A 16,438-nucleotide genomic window follows, 5' to 3' on the forward strand; every position below is an offset into this window, starting at 1 on the left:
CACAGTGGGTCCCAAATTAGAGTATGCAGGCAGAGACATGCATCAAAACAAGATGATGTGGGAACTGTGTTAAGCAATTTTAGTCTATGTTTGTGTACATGGAATTCAGCTTTTAACTTCATACAGTGCTGTGGCAGCAATAGAAAGACATAGGAAAGCATGTGCTATGTGGATGCTTAGTGTTTTGGGAGCTGGTTTCCTTTCAGGAAGAAAGGTGGGCAGCTCAGTTGTCTTACTTGATGAACTGGGGGTTCTGCAAGGTTGGGTCTCCTCCTAGTTGCCTAGTAATGGCTGGAAATGCACCAAGGAGCTACAAAAGTTTCTGTCATGGCTTGTGTTAGGATCCTGAGGAGGTTGAAGTGTCCCTGAGACAACCTGAAAGACTGGGCAATGCTTAGTCCATTTTTGCTGGATACAAACTTGCCTTAGTGAATTCATCTGTGCAGGAAACCTGGTTTTAGTTCTGTTTGTTCTCTGTGCCAGCTCAGTCTTTGCTCCTTTCATATGTGATGGACCATGCAGCCCTTGTGTTTTCACAGTCTTCACTTGCAGAGAACTGTATTGTTTTTGTAAGATTTTCTTAAACTCTCTTGTGTGTAGAATTGATGGATAAGATACTTTAAGGTGATACCATCCTACCCTTTGGATTGTCTCATTTTGATACATTTTCCAGAGCTGCTAAGCAACCTAGCTGGTGGTGCCCTTTACTGAACCTGACCTGGGCAATTGGTGCAAGTTGCTCAGAAGGTTTTACCCATCAGACACCGTAGAAATGGTCACCTCTGATTCTTGTTAACAGCACTTGTGAAGAGTTACAGCACTAAGAGCATTTCACATTTCTTTTTCTCTTGTCTTAGGTTTTCTACCCTAGCAAAGATGGCACTAAGATCCCAATGTTTATTATTCACAAGAAAGGAATTAAATTGGATGGTTCTCATCCTGCCTTCTTGTATGGATATGGAGGCTTCAACATATCAATTACACCGAGCTACAGGTAAGCAGGGTGATTCACACCTTCTGAAGTATCTGTTATTAACAGCTGTCACAGACTGTAGGTACAGAGTGTGGTGGACCATGGATCTGACAGGATGCATTTCAGGTTCCTAAGAAGCAAGATGGGAGCCATAAGGGCTGCCCAGGCATCAATTTTCTGCTTTGTTATTTCTGAGTTTGAGGGTTTTACCCAGGCTCACAGAAGAAATTATGTAGAGAAGTAGAGAAGTGCTCTGCTCTCCTGAGGTTTACAACAGTCACCCTGCCCTTAGGATTGATTACACCTTAACCTCTTCTTGCTTTGTCACTGAGTTCAACAGAAAAACATGGACATATATATTAAGGAAATATTTCAGCCCTTTGCTGAACTAGTAACACAGGAAGTTTTCTTTTATTCTAAGTTAAACAATTACCCGTGTCTAAGTATTCTAGAAAATCAAATGTTTGGCTAAATTAATGTAAATAATTAAAATTTGGCTGCATTTTCATATTATACTTTTGAGATTACATCGGAAACAAAATCCTTCCGTGTCTCATATGATCAGGAAAGAGGATTGTGTCTTGAGGTGCAAATGATACTGTCTTCACAAATGCAAAGCAACACATTGTAAACTAAAAATGCTGTGTTCAGAACAGGCTTTGTAGCTCTCAAAAGCCATAAGCTTTATTGCATAGATGATCTCTTTAAAGAAAAGGCTTATTTCTTAAGCAAGGCAATTTAAATAGACTTGCCAAGAGGCAGTGCTTGAATACCTAAGAAATGCTCCTAGATGAGGCAGAGGAAAACAGAAATGGAAAGGGCTGAATAGAGAACAGTTTTTCAGGAATCAGAAGAGCAGCTCACCACAGCAAAATAATCTATTATGAAACAGTCCTATTAAGTTTAGGTGCTACCAGTCTTGCTTTAGAGTTAGCACATTTCAAGAAATCCTTTGTAGTGCTTGCCTTTCTTGTTTGCTGTGATTGTATTTCTGAATAGCATTTACAGTTTCTTGTCCTTTTTAGGAAATACCTTGTCTAACAATGGACCTCCCGTCTTGTGATTATTTGTAAGCTTTTAATCTGCCTCATAAAGCTACACTATTAATTTCCTGTGATTCTTGAGATACACAATTATATAACTAGCATAGTTTTAAAATTTCTTTTTCACTTAGGTTCAACCAGTGATTTATTACAGTTTATTGTAAATGCTGAAAACTGATAAAACTTACCATGTTTTCATTTTTAAGGAATATAAAATAAATATTATGTATCTGTTGATTTAAGGTAAAATTTCACATACTGCAGAGCTGACACAAGCTGGTTGCTGGCAAAAGGAGAAGGTATTTCACAGTGCCTACTTCCACCTCCCATCCATTGGCCCTGGTGCTTGCTGGAGCCTTTCTAAGCTGATTTACCTCGCAAGAATGACAGAAAACTGTCCCAGCAAAACGGAGTGGGTGGTTTTCTGGCATTTTGGCAAGCTAAAAATTGATTCTCGTAGGAGTCCAGCAAACAGCAGCAAGAGGGTGCAGCTGACATTTAGAAGAGAGGAAGATGGGAGGTAGGAGCAGTGACCTATATTTTCCTGAACCCTATGAAACCTTCATTATACAGTTCATAAATTAAGAATATGAATCTGTAACAGTCCCTTAAAAGTAAATGCACAGAGAACTATCAATGACCTCCAGATCAAAATATATTTTCCCACTGACAATGTAAATAAAACATGATTGGCCACACCTCCCTCCTTACTCTCTCCCTGTAATATCAAGATATGATTTCTCAGCTTTCTCTTCCTAAAAGAAAAAAAAAAAAAAAAAAGAAAAGCCAAAGCCTTCAAATACCTATTTATGACTAATAACTTGAGAATTGAGTACTTGGTGAGGGAATGTGTTCCAAAAGTAGGTAGGTAAGAGGGAATTTATGCCAGAAAGGTAGGATGTCCAGTTCACCCTTTACTTGACAGATTCCACTAATGTTTTACCCCATCCTTGTTACTATGTACTGCAACACTCCACAAGTAGTTCCCAAGTCCAAGTGCTGTTCCATCCACAGCCCAACACCACAATTCGGTATGTTTTTTTTTGTTTGGTTTGGTTAGTTGTGGGTTTTTTTATGACCACAGGCATGAGTGCTAGAAAGCAGCCACAGGATGGCCAAGGCTGAGGCTTGCCACATCACTCACCTGATCCTGAGCTGAGATGTAGCCATGGAACATGCAACCAAGTAGTAGCCATCTTACCTTTAAAGAAATAAACAAAAAATTCCTGGCTAAATATTCCTGGGCTTTTTTATTTAAACTTAAGGCTCTTAAAACTTTGCACAAAGCACTCCATCTTCTCCTTTCCAGTGGTTCAATTCTGTCCTGTATGTCTTCTAGCCTGTACAGTATTTTCTTACTGGTGTTTCACACCCATTAGCGTGAGCCAGTTCTCTGGTTTAGGGAGCTTATTTCTGCTTAATTCACAAACTGGTGTTCCTTTTCACATCAAAAATGAAAAAAATCCTTTTCACTGAAAGCAATAGAAACAAACCACCAGGTTACAGGATCCAGAAATAACTGCAAGAATGATAGGCCAAAGCCATTAAGTCAGTTACGGTAGTGGTTTATTTTTGAATGCAAGCATGCATCTTTCATATGCTTCTCTGGACTGGAGAGCTGCATTTGGTGGCATTTTGAGATGATGCTTGCTAGAGCACTGTCATTAATTATACAGCCCACATAGCAAGTGCGAGTGAAGGCTGATGGAACTGATACCAGTGGCTTGGCAGAGCTGCTGGGGAAATGCCATCACAAACTCACCACTAATGCCTCTGATTTGTCTAACTACACTATAGGAGCCAACATGTTTCCCTTCACTGTTCTGTGTGTGACTGCGTGGGTACAGGAGAAACAATTTCTAGCTCATCCTGGAATACAGCTGGTTGTGCAGCAGACTGTGAAATTGCATTTCACTGACAGGTTGTTCCCAGAGTTTAAGCAGAGGTGGTGGAGGGAAGAGAGACTGTGAGCCTGGAGAAAGGTCAGGCAACAGAGCAGCCCTCAGTGCAGAGTGGAGGATTACTCCTTTTGCTTATTCTGTTACCACTCGCTTCAGCTGCACAAAAGCTGAAAAAGAAACCAAGTCCAGTGGCTCAGGACTTCTTCCCCATCACCTGTGCACTAGCCTGCATTTTTCTGTCAAATCTAATACCCGACAGCAGATCAGTAATTCTGGGAAAGTGTTCTTGCTCTGTGAAGCACAGCTCCTCACATTGTTCTCTACTGTAAAAAACAATATCTGATTTATTACTTTTTGTTTTATGCTCCTTAAGAGTGATGAGAGGATCTGGAAGGAGCTCTCCAGGGCAGAAACTATCTTCTGATCCCTCCACTGACTCCGTCCTGACCCTTTTGCCCTTTCCTTTACCCTGCTTCCATGAGAGAAGGAAGAACAGGGATAATGAGCAAAAGGCTACAGAGACTGTTGGGAAGAACAAGGAGCCAGATTTTGCTTTGCAGAATGAGACATTTCATAGCCATGAGGTTGACTGGGCAGTTTGCTGTGACTCAGACACCAAGCTGACTTGAAATCAGATCTGAAAGCAAGAATCCACCCAGGAAACACAAGAGGCAGTAGCAGGGTTGTGTGTGAAACTTGAGCTTTGTGCTGTCTGATTATTTGGAATTTTCACTTTTTAAAAAAAGTAATGGGTTTGGATTCTATACTTAAAATACCTGGTTCCTTGAACTGAAAAGTAACATTCAAGATAAAAACTTTTAAAAAGTTTGTTACAAGCTTGAACCTCAAAGTATTGGTCAAGGTAGGGTCCTGACTCACCATGATCCTTCAGATTGGCACAGTTTCTTTCAGCAGATGGAAGAGGATGGACTCTGTTGTGAAATATTTTATTTTTTTAAGTATTCTCAGGCAATATGTTTGGGAAGCAGGCTCTTACCTTACCTGTTCTTACTTGCTACTTCTGATTATTAGGGAATCAAGTAACTTTGAACCAAGAGGTCCGAAGTTTGAGGCAGATAGGGAAAAGAAGTACAGAATATTTTGGGAGATTTTGTGGCTCTACATACCAAAAATTAAGAAGCCACAGTCTTAAGAGGCAGCTTACTGTCAGGTTACTCCACATTAGCATCCTGTGTAGCAGCCTGTTGAAATTAAGAGTCAGAGTTATGCTCTCTGACCTTTGCACAATGTGCTTATGGAGTATCAGTCTTGCATTTGATCAGCATGTCACAGCAATCTAAGGAAAATGCATTTCATGGTGATGGTCTTAAGAACTGATTTGACAGAAGCTGAGATAATCATGCCTCCTGAGCCATCTGATGAGCCAGATGACCAGCCTAGGTGAAAGGTTTTCCTATGATGGTTATGAAAATACAGAAATCTCTTACCAGGAATCCTTGTGCTTTTTATTTCCTTAATTCTTGCTCTATACTCTTAAGAGCATGTTCCAGTACATAGGTAATTGCATTGGGAGGTTTGAAAACTTCACTTGGGATACTACATCCACATGAGACACACTGCAGGACTACCATTTTTCAAGCCATTTCTGATAAGCAGTAATGGAACTTAAAAGTAAAAAGACCCAATCCTTGCCCTTGTTGAACAAATTTATTTTCTGCAGATAATGGTTTCTGGATGAGCTAAGAATTCAAGTAAATAAGAAATTTAAACCTTACTAGAGGGGGGAAAAAAGACTTGTTGAAGTTAAATTTTAATATTTTACTTGTTTCCTTAGCATATGTGTGGTTGGCCTTCTGCAACTTCTGCTATGTTAAGCTACTGCCTCAACAGATCAGCAATTAACATCTTTTAATTGTTAAATATAATTTTAATTACTTCAGTCTTTTTTTTTTTAAGAAAAAGATAGTAATATCTTTGACGCTTTTGCAATTTGGCATTTTAAAAAATATGCTATTTTAGCTTTTGGACAGGTTCAGGAGATAGTAGGGGAGGAAGAACTTGTAATTTTATGTTATAGTATTTGTTTTGTATTTGTGAGAGGAAAATGAGTAAGAATGAGATTGGCCAGCTGCTGACTTGATTGCTGACCATGGCACAAAAGAATGGTAGATACAGAATTTTTTTTTGCAAACACAGTATTGCAAAGGTATGAAATAAGTATATTAAGCAAAAGTTAGGTTGAAAATACCTGCTCATAAACAAAGATCAAGTGCTGATCTTAAGTGTTATTTCTTTGATTTCTTCCTTTGGGCTAAATCTTCCTTCCCTCTCTGAAGAAGTGGAGGAGGAAACAGATGAAGGAGGAACAATTCAGAAAGCTATAGAGGTCCAGTGGTACTGCATAACTCTAGTCAGCAGAGTAATGACTTTGAAGATAATTTTTGTAAATGGTGACACATTCTGCATGGTCATCTGCTAGGCCAAGCCACTGGCCACTCTCCTCCGAAGAGCAGAGCTAAGGGAGAAAGAACCAGCACTGGTTCCTTCCTCTCCTAAAGCTGCTGGGAGTTTCATTTCCATGGATAACCATTGAAAAAATCCTAACTACTCAGGTTCGCCATCAAGAGGGACTTAATTCACAATTTCATCATTGATTTAGGAGAGATCTTTCCCTCAAAGTATTTTTGCAGAAGTGATAAGTGTACAAAAATTGGAAAATAAAAATAATCCTCTTATCTGTTTGCTTTTTCAGTGTATCAAGACTTATTTTTGTGCGACACTTGGGAGGTGTTCTAGCAGTGGCAAACATCAGGGGCGGAGGCGAATATGGAGAGACCTGGCACAAAGGTAAGTCAGTCAAAGCACAGGAACAGAAGTGCAGACTTAGCAATGAAAATTGCAATATTTTCTTTTCACTCCCTCTTCCATGCTCACATCTCCTTTTCCATTTTACTTACTCTACAAAAAAGTGGATCTTTTTCCTTACTTACATGTTAGATCTGTAAATTATCCAGTGTTAATCTGATGGTTTTCATTAGGTTATTTTCATTTTTGCAGCCTACTTAAAAACAGTTCTGTACAAAGACAATATTTTCCAAAAAAATCATTATGTTTTTTTAAACAAGATCAAGTTCCCTGGACTTAAATACTAGAAAATGCAGCTATTTATCTTGAACTGATCTTACAACAAAATGTCTGTCTATAGCAAAAGACCTGGCTTGCTTTCACATACCTCCTTTACTATTGCAGGTGCCCAATTCTAAATCCCCAAGACAACAACACTATTTAGGCTCTTTTGTTATCACACACACACACAAAAAAAAATTTGCAGAACTTTACAGAAGGTGTGGACCCTTGAGTTTAAAGTATAATTCTTCTGTATTATTTTTGCATAATTTATGAATAGACCTCTTTTCTTTAGTGTTTGATGAATGTGACTGGAAAAATGCCTTCACCAGAAGGGTTGTCAAGCAACTGGAACAGGCTGCCCAGGGAAGTGGTTGAGTCACCATCCCTGGAGGTATTTAAAAGACACTTAGGTGTGTCTTCAGGATGTGGCAGTGCTGAGTTAACAGTTGAACTTGATGATCTTAAAGGTCTTTTCCAGCCTAAATGCTTCTGTGAGTCTGTGATTGAAGTTCATATGGAAACCGTCAGCTCCAGAAATGCATTCCCATCATCCCCTCCACACTCTTGGGGGATCCACCTTGTAGGCAACCATTTGACCTTTTAAGTTTTTTTTAAGCTGACTGTCATGCCACAGGGAAACTCAGTCAAACACTGAAAAGCTGTGTTAATTTGTTTTTGTTTAATTTGTCTTTGTCCACTTGCCTTATTGTTGACAACTGTCCACATTCCTCCACCAGGGGAAAAAGCTTGAAAAAGCCCTTCTTATCTCAGGAGCCTACCTGTCCTTATTTGATGGTGATGCTTTGCTCAGATTTCAAGAATCTGGTGCATAAAGTGATGGGAATGTTGTCAGCAAGGCAAATGTACCAAAACAGTGGTGCTTATGATCTAGCTATTTGCCATGGCAGTAATCCATAATATCTTTTTATCAGACAAAATGGTATTTCCAGATCATTGCATCTTGATTTTACTATTTCATCAGTGGTAACTATCTGTCTGGGTCATTTCCTCACAACTGAGTTAATTATGTAATAGTTTCATAAATAGAAGCTGCATGTGCTTGCGGATACAGGATATTATTGCTAAAGATGAAGCATCCTTCATTAATTTTAATTTCAGATTGATTTGTAGTAGATTTTAATAAAATTTATCTTAACATGATAATGCTTCTTTGATCCACCTGTTTCCTGCTTGATTTTGACCCAAGCCTTTTATTGCAGTTTGAAATAAAATATGTATCTGTTCTTTTTTTAATTCTAGAAGCAATTACAGAAGTTTTTTTTTGCTTAGGTTTAATTTTATAAATAGGATTCTGACCTTACACCAGCCTAGTATTTTGAGCAAGGAGTCAGATTTATTTCTTCTTTATTGCCACATATTTGAAGACTTTTTTGTTGTCCCAGTATGTCTCTCTTCAATGGTCCTTTTAATGCAAGAATGGCATATATTTGTTTAAAAAAAAGATAAAAAATTACAAATGTACTAGTTTCAATTTTACCATATCTTTACAACTAAATATCAGTCTTATCTTGCTAAACTTTTGTGACATAGAAAAATCAACCATTGTAAACTGATTGTCTAGGATCATTTGATGGAGAATGGAGATAAAGAGACATCTCCAGACTGTAGCTCATCTCACTTAACTTAGGGTAAAATTAATTGTCTTGCAGGCTGCTGGACCATAGGGGGAACCTTAGGCAATCAGCTTGGAATAAACATCCAGCTTTTAAAGAAAGTAGAAGAAACTGGACTTCCATTTCTGCATCTTCTAAGCCCCACTTGCCTGGCTGGGCCACTGGCCTTTGCTACAGGAATGCAAGGATTTTCTTCTTAGTTCCCATTTCTTACTAGCATTTAATTAATTGCCTGAGACTGCCATGGTCTTTAGGTAGGATAACCTTTGAGGAGTATCTGGTTTTAGTCTCTTGCCAAACAAGCAAGATTTGGACCACTGTGAGCTCTCTAAGCTTATACTCTTCTACTAAAATAATTGAAAGATTATAGGGAAAACATCCTTTTCCTTCCCTATCTCACCCTGCAAAAATGGCTTTTTTTGTCAGATCTGGCAGTATTATTGATGATGTCCTCTGAACCAACATCTTCTGTCATTATTTACTCCCTTATACATCTGATGACATTTGGAATTTCATTCAACGTGATGGCTGTATCTTAAGCATTTCCATATTGAAAGTTAACTAATAAAATTTCCAAGCAAGATGCAACTCTGAAGTCCCTTTTTCACCATAGCTTTATATCATCTAGTTTGAAAACAACTAATAGAAAAAAAAGTAAATTACCAGCCACATATTATATATCCAGGAAATTAGAAGTGCTTAATTTATATAGCTTACTTTATAAGCTGAATCTTTATTGCCTTAAGAAACTGTCACTGAGTTTAATGATATTAAAGTCCCATTAGCTCAAACCTCAAGTGGATTGTATGTGGTCATTTTGTATATATTTTGCTGTGCAAAGCTTTTAGCTTTCCTTTCACTGGTTAGGAGCATTACCTGGCATTCACTCCATGGTATAGGTATGTATTATTCAAAGTTTCTGAAAGCATCAGAGTTATTGACCATTTTAAGAACCATCTTATAGCCTCTCTGTGTTGACAGAATCTTTCATTTTTGCTGTTTTTCTGAGCTGCATCAATTATTAAATTGTTCATGAAACTGGAATTGTTCCCAGGTATTTTTGCACACATGTTTTCCTGAAGAGATGGTAGCAAAAGAATTTTACAGTATCAACTGATTTGTTTTGTTTCCATGCTAGGTGGTATCTTGGCCAACAAACAAAATTGCTTTGATGACTTTCAGTATGCTGCCAAGTACCTCATCAAGGAAGGCTACACATCCCCCAAGAAGCTGACTATTAATGGAGGCTCAAATGGGGGCCTCTTAGTTGGTAAGAGCTGCTTGTCTATTTCCCACATTTGATGCTGGACTTATTAAAGTAACCAGACAAAAATTGATGAGATCTGCCTGTCAAAAGTTGCCAGAATGTCAATGCAATAGTGTGTACCAGGTGTTAAATATGTACAGTAGTACTTTATTTGCTGTTTGCATAGAACATTGGAATTCTGCAGTCTCTGGCAAAGGCTGACTGTTAAAAGCCACACAATCTTGTGTGGTAAGAGCTAACTCTGTGGTAGAATCACACAGAAAGTAAGAATGGCTTAAAAATCACATTGGGTTTTTTTTTTCTTTCTTCAGGTTAACCATTACAAAATAACTACTGAACTACTAATTTATGTAGCATTGGGAAACTGTGTGTGGTCTGTTACAAATGCATCTTGTTCACTTAAAATTCACTGCTGTGTTCTTAAATTCAAGAAAATTAATAGACTTCTTGTGAACAGAAGCCTTGTCACAGAAAGATCTGGTATTCTGAGCAGTCTAAGAGCTACAAAACAGATTTCTGATAAGATCTCTATCTGAAAGTGTCTGAAAGTAACAGAAGAAAAAGGAAGGTGATTTTTTTGTGCAATTTGGAAAAGAAAAGTAATAGTATCAGGGTCTGTTTGTCTTTTTTAAGCAGCATGAAAGGTGACAGTATGACAGATTTGAGCTACTTATTTTAGAAGGAGGTAAAAAAGGCACCTCAAGTTCATAAACCACTGAGTTATAAAAAACGAGCAGTTTTACTAGTTTTACTCTGCTTGCTCTTCTTTCTGTATTTATCTGCTGCTGTGTGCTGACTATATTGATTTTATTCTGTTTTTCAGTGAATTAGCATTCAGCATAAGAAACAAGATTTGGAATTATACAGACCTTTGGTCTAAGCCATATTGGCTAGACCTGCATTATTATTATTTTTAAAAAGCAGTTGTTTTAAAGATCAAGTAATAAGCACTTGTAGAGTTGTATTTTGGTTTTTGCTTATATGCTTCTCAGTAACAAGTGGAAGAAGGTGTTTGTGCATTGAAAATAGAAATAGATGAATATGATAAAGGGTTAAAGGGTTTGTACTCCATTTGGGAATGCAAGCATTGCACAAGTCAGTTTTATGTGAGCCTAAATATATAGTTGGAAATGCAGTTAAACTTTGAATATATTACATAGCTTCTGAAAATACTGTTTTATTGTTATGTGGACTTCCAGTCAGGATGAGGTTTATCCTACCTAGCTTCAGTAACAAAACCCCCTAGTTTACTGGCTGAACTATTCAACTGGGCTCCTTGTGTCAATATGGGGAAGCAAGTGACAACTGCAGGAAATACTTCTTTCTGGTAGGAGACAGGTGTTAGGAATCTAAACTTCCTGCTCTAAAAAGTCTTGTTAGAATCCTTCCCTTGAATTTACTGGTAGATTACATTCAAGCAGGATTTCCATGTTCTTGGTGAACCAGATAGAAATTTTCCTTGACTGAGTAGAATCAGCTGAATTCAGGAAATTCTTGTAAGGTCTTTTTTATCAAAGCAAGAATAAATTTTGCAATAGCTGTTGATGCAACATTAGAGATTATAACTCATCCTGTAGGTTCGAGGACACACTGCCAGATTTTCTTCATTCTTATTTATTTAAGAAAAAGCTGACAAGGAAGAGTATTGTCACTCTTCCAAAATACTGTTTCCTTTCAGTCAGACTAACAGGAGCTGACTCTGAGGACTGCAGAGCCCTGAGCTCGTCTTGCTTCATTCAGCCACAAAACAAGACTTCCTTGTCCTGCAGTGTGTTCCCCAAGCTGAGCAGAGCAGCACAGCTGTGAGCTGAAAACCTTCCTGCAAATGCAGTGTTTGACTTCTCATGTTTGCCTTGACAAAACCAGCTCCAACATTTTGAAGGCTTATTTTCATACTTAATTTTAAAGCTCAAAGTTATCTATAGAGGGATAAAATTCACAAATAAATTTTTGTTCCAGACTACACTTTATTAATGCATATAATTAAGTATTATGGCTAATTAAAAAGGTGGAATGTGAATCAATGAGTGTCTCCATAGTGACTTAAGGGATTAGCAAGGAGCAATTTCTTGCAAAATCCTGAGCAACAGACAGTGCTTCAAGAGACACTCTGAAATAAAGAGTAGTAAAATAAAATGTTATGGTAGTTGCTTTGGCTTTTGTTCCTACCACAATACAATTTATGTTCATAAAAGAAAATAGCTTGAAGAGGAAGGATCTGATCAAAAGCTTCCATTAAAACCTAAAGATCTTTTACATGGCATATCTTTAAGGCTCTATATATACACCTTATGGAAATGACTCATAAATAAGGAAGAGTTAGCATAGTTACATATCGGAGATGACCAGAAGTCAAATATTATTTTTCAGAAAGTAAAAATCATGTTTAAATGAAGAAAATAGGGTATAGTGTAAACTCTTGGCAGAGACAGACAGACCACAAGACAGTGATGAGCAAATTGCTTCCAATATTAAGATTAGCAATGACATTTTTCTATGCACATCAGAGGCAGGAAGCTGGCCAGATGATCTGTGGGACTTGCAGATTAGTGAGATGTAAAAGGAGCATTAAAGAAAAATAATGGCAAAGTGGAACAACTAAATGGTCTGTTTGTATTGATGTTCCCTCCTGAGGAGTGGGTGGGGAGGGGGGGTTCCCTGCACCAGTCTGTCTTCGTGGGGAATATTCTGGGGAGCTGACTCCAGTTGAAGCATCAGCAGGAGAGGTTTTGGAATTAATCAATCCAATGAAAAGTAGTGTGTTGCCAGGACCAGATGGTGCACATGCAGGATCCTAAGTGAATTATGATATGAAATTGCAGGCTACTAAGCCTGAGTATCTGAGGAACAGAAGGGGGCAAATATAATGCCAAGTTTTAAATGGTTCATGGCAATCCACAAGCTGCAGGTGAGTAAATATGACTTCTCTAATGGGCAACCAATAAATAATAACTGACATATAAGAAAGAATTCTGCAGGCTGAAGTTGCAGCTTTCAAATGTATTAGAGCTATCTGAAGGAGTTGGGCTGCGTATGGGGCTTGTAACAGTGATCTAGGTGAGGGAGCTATTCTTGGATTTTCAAAAGCTTCTTTGCATAAGGCTCTGAAATAAAGTCCTTGCTGAGCTGGAAGCAAAGTCATGTCATAGCAATATCATGGTTAGCAGGAGGCAGAGTGGCAATAATCAATCCATTTTCACAATGAACGAAAATGAGAAGATAAGAAGAATTTGGGAAAGATTATACCTGAATGTGGGCGCACAGTGAATAGTTCTGAATTAATTAAGGAATTCTGGGATCCATTGTAGTAGTTATGTGAAAATTTTAGTGCTCTTATTTCTTAAAATTCATAAATCGTTAGGGGAATTTGTAAAATCATGAGGGAAAATGTTTAAATCGAGAAACAGGAATTAGAATTGAAGAACTTACTGCTACAGGATATGACGAATACTGGATGAATAAACATTAAGAGAAGAAACAGTTGTATTTACAGGGCATGTGTATTTTGATGGTTTTTTTATAGTCTGGCTGGAGATAACTCCAACTCAGAGAAAACTGAAATAACAGTTCATCAAATAACAATTTACAGGAGATCTCCCAGTTGCCATTCTTATACATTGAGCACTGAGCTTGATGGGCCTACTGCAGTTCTTTTTAAAATATATGAGCAAACATTTTTCTTAAAGAAATTATCCCTTCCAGTTGTAGGAAAATAAAAATCATAAAACAAGAAAACACAGCAGCAATTCACTTTGTTAACTTGAGGTTATTCCACCGATTTTGTAACAGTCTGCTTTTAACAAAACTCTTTTCTTATGGAAATTATGGAAGACAACTTTCATCAGTAAATGGAGGGCTTTTGATCCTTGATGCCCTTTTCTTTCTTGAGACTAATATTAAAAGTTTAAACAGCAAATGGTTTAGGTACCTTCAGTTCAGAAGTTCAAAATCCCACATACTTTAAAAGTTCATTTCTCCTTCAGTCCAAATTTGGTGGTTTGAAAGGCAGTTTTCATAAAAGTACATGTTTGATGTCTGAAGAGCACAGAAATGGCTCTTAAGTCCTTTTGAACATACTATCTTTCAGAGTTATGTTTTTTATCCATTTGTGTATTTGCTTACGGTTTTGCTTGAAAGTCTGTTTGACTCCATGTTCACTGACAGCCTATTCCCATTACAACTTGGTAATGAACCTTTTACTGTTGAACTTCCAATTCTTTAAGATCTGAATACTAATGGAATTGTTTTCCTGCTGAAGCTGCCTGTGCTAATCAGCGCCCTGACCTGTTTGGTTGTGCTATTGCCCAAGTGGGAGTGATGGACATGCTAAAATTCCACAAGTACACCATCGGCCATGCTTGGACCACTGACTATGGTTGCTCTGACTGTAAAGAGCAGTTTGAATGGCTATCCAAGTAAGTGCCTTTAAATACTTTCAGTAGTTGTTAAAACGTGTAGTCTGCTCAACAGTTTCTGGTTGTCATGATCAGTATCTATTCTAATGATTACTTCATCCTTTCCCACGCTGAATTTGGGGGGTTCAGCATTTCCTTACAAGTCAGATTTGAATGAAAGACAGTTTTCAAAGCCCTGTTGAATCAAGTGGTCCTATTTTCAAATAACTTGTTCTTCTAGCAGCTTTTAACAGTTCATAAGGTTTTCTTTCTGAATAATGACTCTTTTAGGCTATTACAACAGAATATTCTCAAGTGGACCACTACATAAATTGTATTTTTTGTCATGAGGGAGAGATAGTCACCATTGTGAGTTGTATTACACAGTGTGGATGGGATTTATTTGTAGGCACTAGACCATAATAGGATCTTAATTAATTTCTTAGCTTCTATTGAGAGTCTCAATTTCCCTGTTTCCAGCAGGATGGATCCTGCTATGGATTTGATAGGTTTAGCTGCAGTTTCCCTGCTGGCTACTCTTGATATTTTGGACATTCCCATGAGATGTACACATACATCTCTCTTGAAAATAAAGAAATATACTTGCTTCACATTTCAGAGTCAGAGGTCTGTGGCCACTACTGCATGTCAGCTGCCATTAGTACAATTCTGATTAATGTAACTGAGAACTGTTCTATTCTGAGTGCTGACAAATGCCACTGCAATGGTTTTAGTAGGAAAGGACCTTCGTTGAGTCTTGAGGAAGAAGATACAGAAACATTTGTGCATTTGTATGTTTTTCTCAGGTACTCTCCACTTCACAATGTCAAACTACCAGAAGAAGATGGCATCCAGTATCCCTCCACGCTGCTGCTCACAGCAGACCACGATGACCGTGTGGTCCCTCTGCATTCACTGAAGTTCATTGCTACCCTGCAGTACATTGTGGGCCGAAGCAGTAAACAAACCAATCCACTTCTCATCCATGTTGACACCAAGGCTGGGCATGGAGCAGGAAAGCCAACTGCTAAAGTTATAGAAGAAGTGTCAGATATGTTTGCTTTTATAGCACGATGTCTAAATCTTGAATGGATTGAATAGGCAAAATGCTTATTACTGTCTCCTTTAGAAAACAAGGGCTTTAACATTTAAGAACAGCCACACTACTATTTGGTGTAGTACTTACATTTAAGAACTGCAGTTTAATATTTTATTGATCCAACCTGCTATGGAGTTTTGATCTTCTGTGCTTCCCTCTTTTTTGGCATTTCTTTGATTTTTTTTCTACTGCATTCCAAATTCCATTTTGAAAAGCATGTTCAAAAAAATAGCTGAGCTACTCTCGGTACTGTTGTGAAAATTTAGACTTTAAAATTAGTGCTAGTTGAGCTTATTTCCTGTAAACAATTTTAATGTATTTCACCTATAAACATATCCAGTTCATTTGTAATTAAATGTAAGTACTGTTCACATACAAGAACTCTGAGCATATTTTATTTACACAGTAATTTATTTAAGAATGTAAATTGAAGGTGTTGAGTGATAACCATGAAAAACTGAAGAGACAGTAATCCAGTTACATCAAATATTATTAAAAAGTTTATATTACATTCTGTTCATAAACGTGTTATAATCTATAATAATGATGTTGCTGAATTGTTCTTTCTTCAAAATATCACCAGTTTTCTCTTCTGCCTTTTTTTTCCACACAGTAAGAGAAAGCTGGAGGCTGAAAACCTTGAAGAAATCTTAGATTCTCACTGTAATCTAAGTCAAGCTATACAGATACTCTCCAACAACCCATGTTGTTGTTTCTTTAACTGTTTCTGAAGACTAGACCAGGCACTGATTTAAATAAATGAACAAAATGTAAACTAACACAAAACGAAAAAACCCACCCCAAGACAAAGCTACAGCTTTGTCCACATTATTCAGGTTCAGTTTTTCTGTGATGCTTCTGACAAGATGTTCTCTAACAAGGCAAAATCTGAACATGCTGCATATATAACCTAATTTTGGCTGCAAAACAGCAAGAGTTGTAGTCAGACTCCCCTATGATTTGACACAAGCACATTATTTGAACTGCCATTTTTCCTATCTAGGCTGTAGAGCTATAAAGTAGATGTGAGTATTTGC

General features: G+C 37.6%; 1 protein-coding gene across 1 annotated transcript in view; it reads left to right on the forward strand.

Annotated features, from left to right (window-relative positions):
- PREP (prolyl endopeptidase) overlaps nt 1-15,945 on the forward strand; it is an 86,272-nt gene extending 70,327 nt beyond the window's left edge. The window contains exons 11-15 of the mRNA XM_014880414.2: nt 858-994; nt 6,631-6,725; nt 9,780-9,911; nt 14,167-14,323; nt 15,109-15,945. Of these exons, the coding sequence (XP_014735900.1) occupies nt 858-994; nt 6,631-6,725; nt 9,780-9,911; nt 14,167-14,323; nt 15,109-15,403 (816 nt within the window). The 3' untranslated portion in view covers nt 15,404-15,945. The remainder of the gene's footprint in view (nt 1-857; nt 995-6,630; nt 6,726-9,779; nt 9,912-14,166; nt 14,324-15,108) is intronic.
- Nucleotides 15,946-16,438: the final 493 nt, after the last annotated feature.

Source organism: Sturnus vulgaris, chromosome 3 (assembly GCF_052056855.1).
Source record: "Sturnus vulgaris isolate bStuVul1 chromosome 3, bStuVul1.hap1, whole genome shotgun sequence".
In the NCBI taxonomy this organism is placed as follows: domain Eukaryota; kingdom Metazoa; phylum Chordata; class Aves; order Passeriformes; family Sturnidae; genus Sturnus; species Sturnus vulgaris.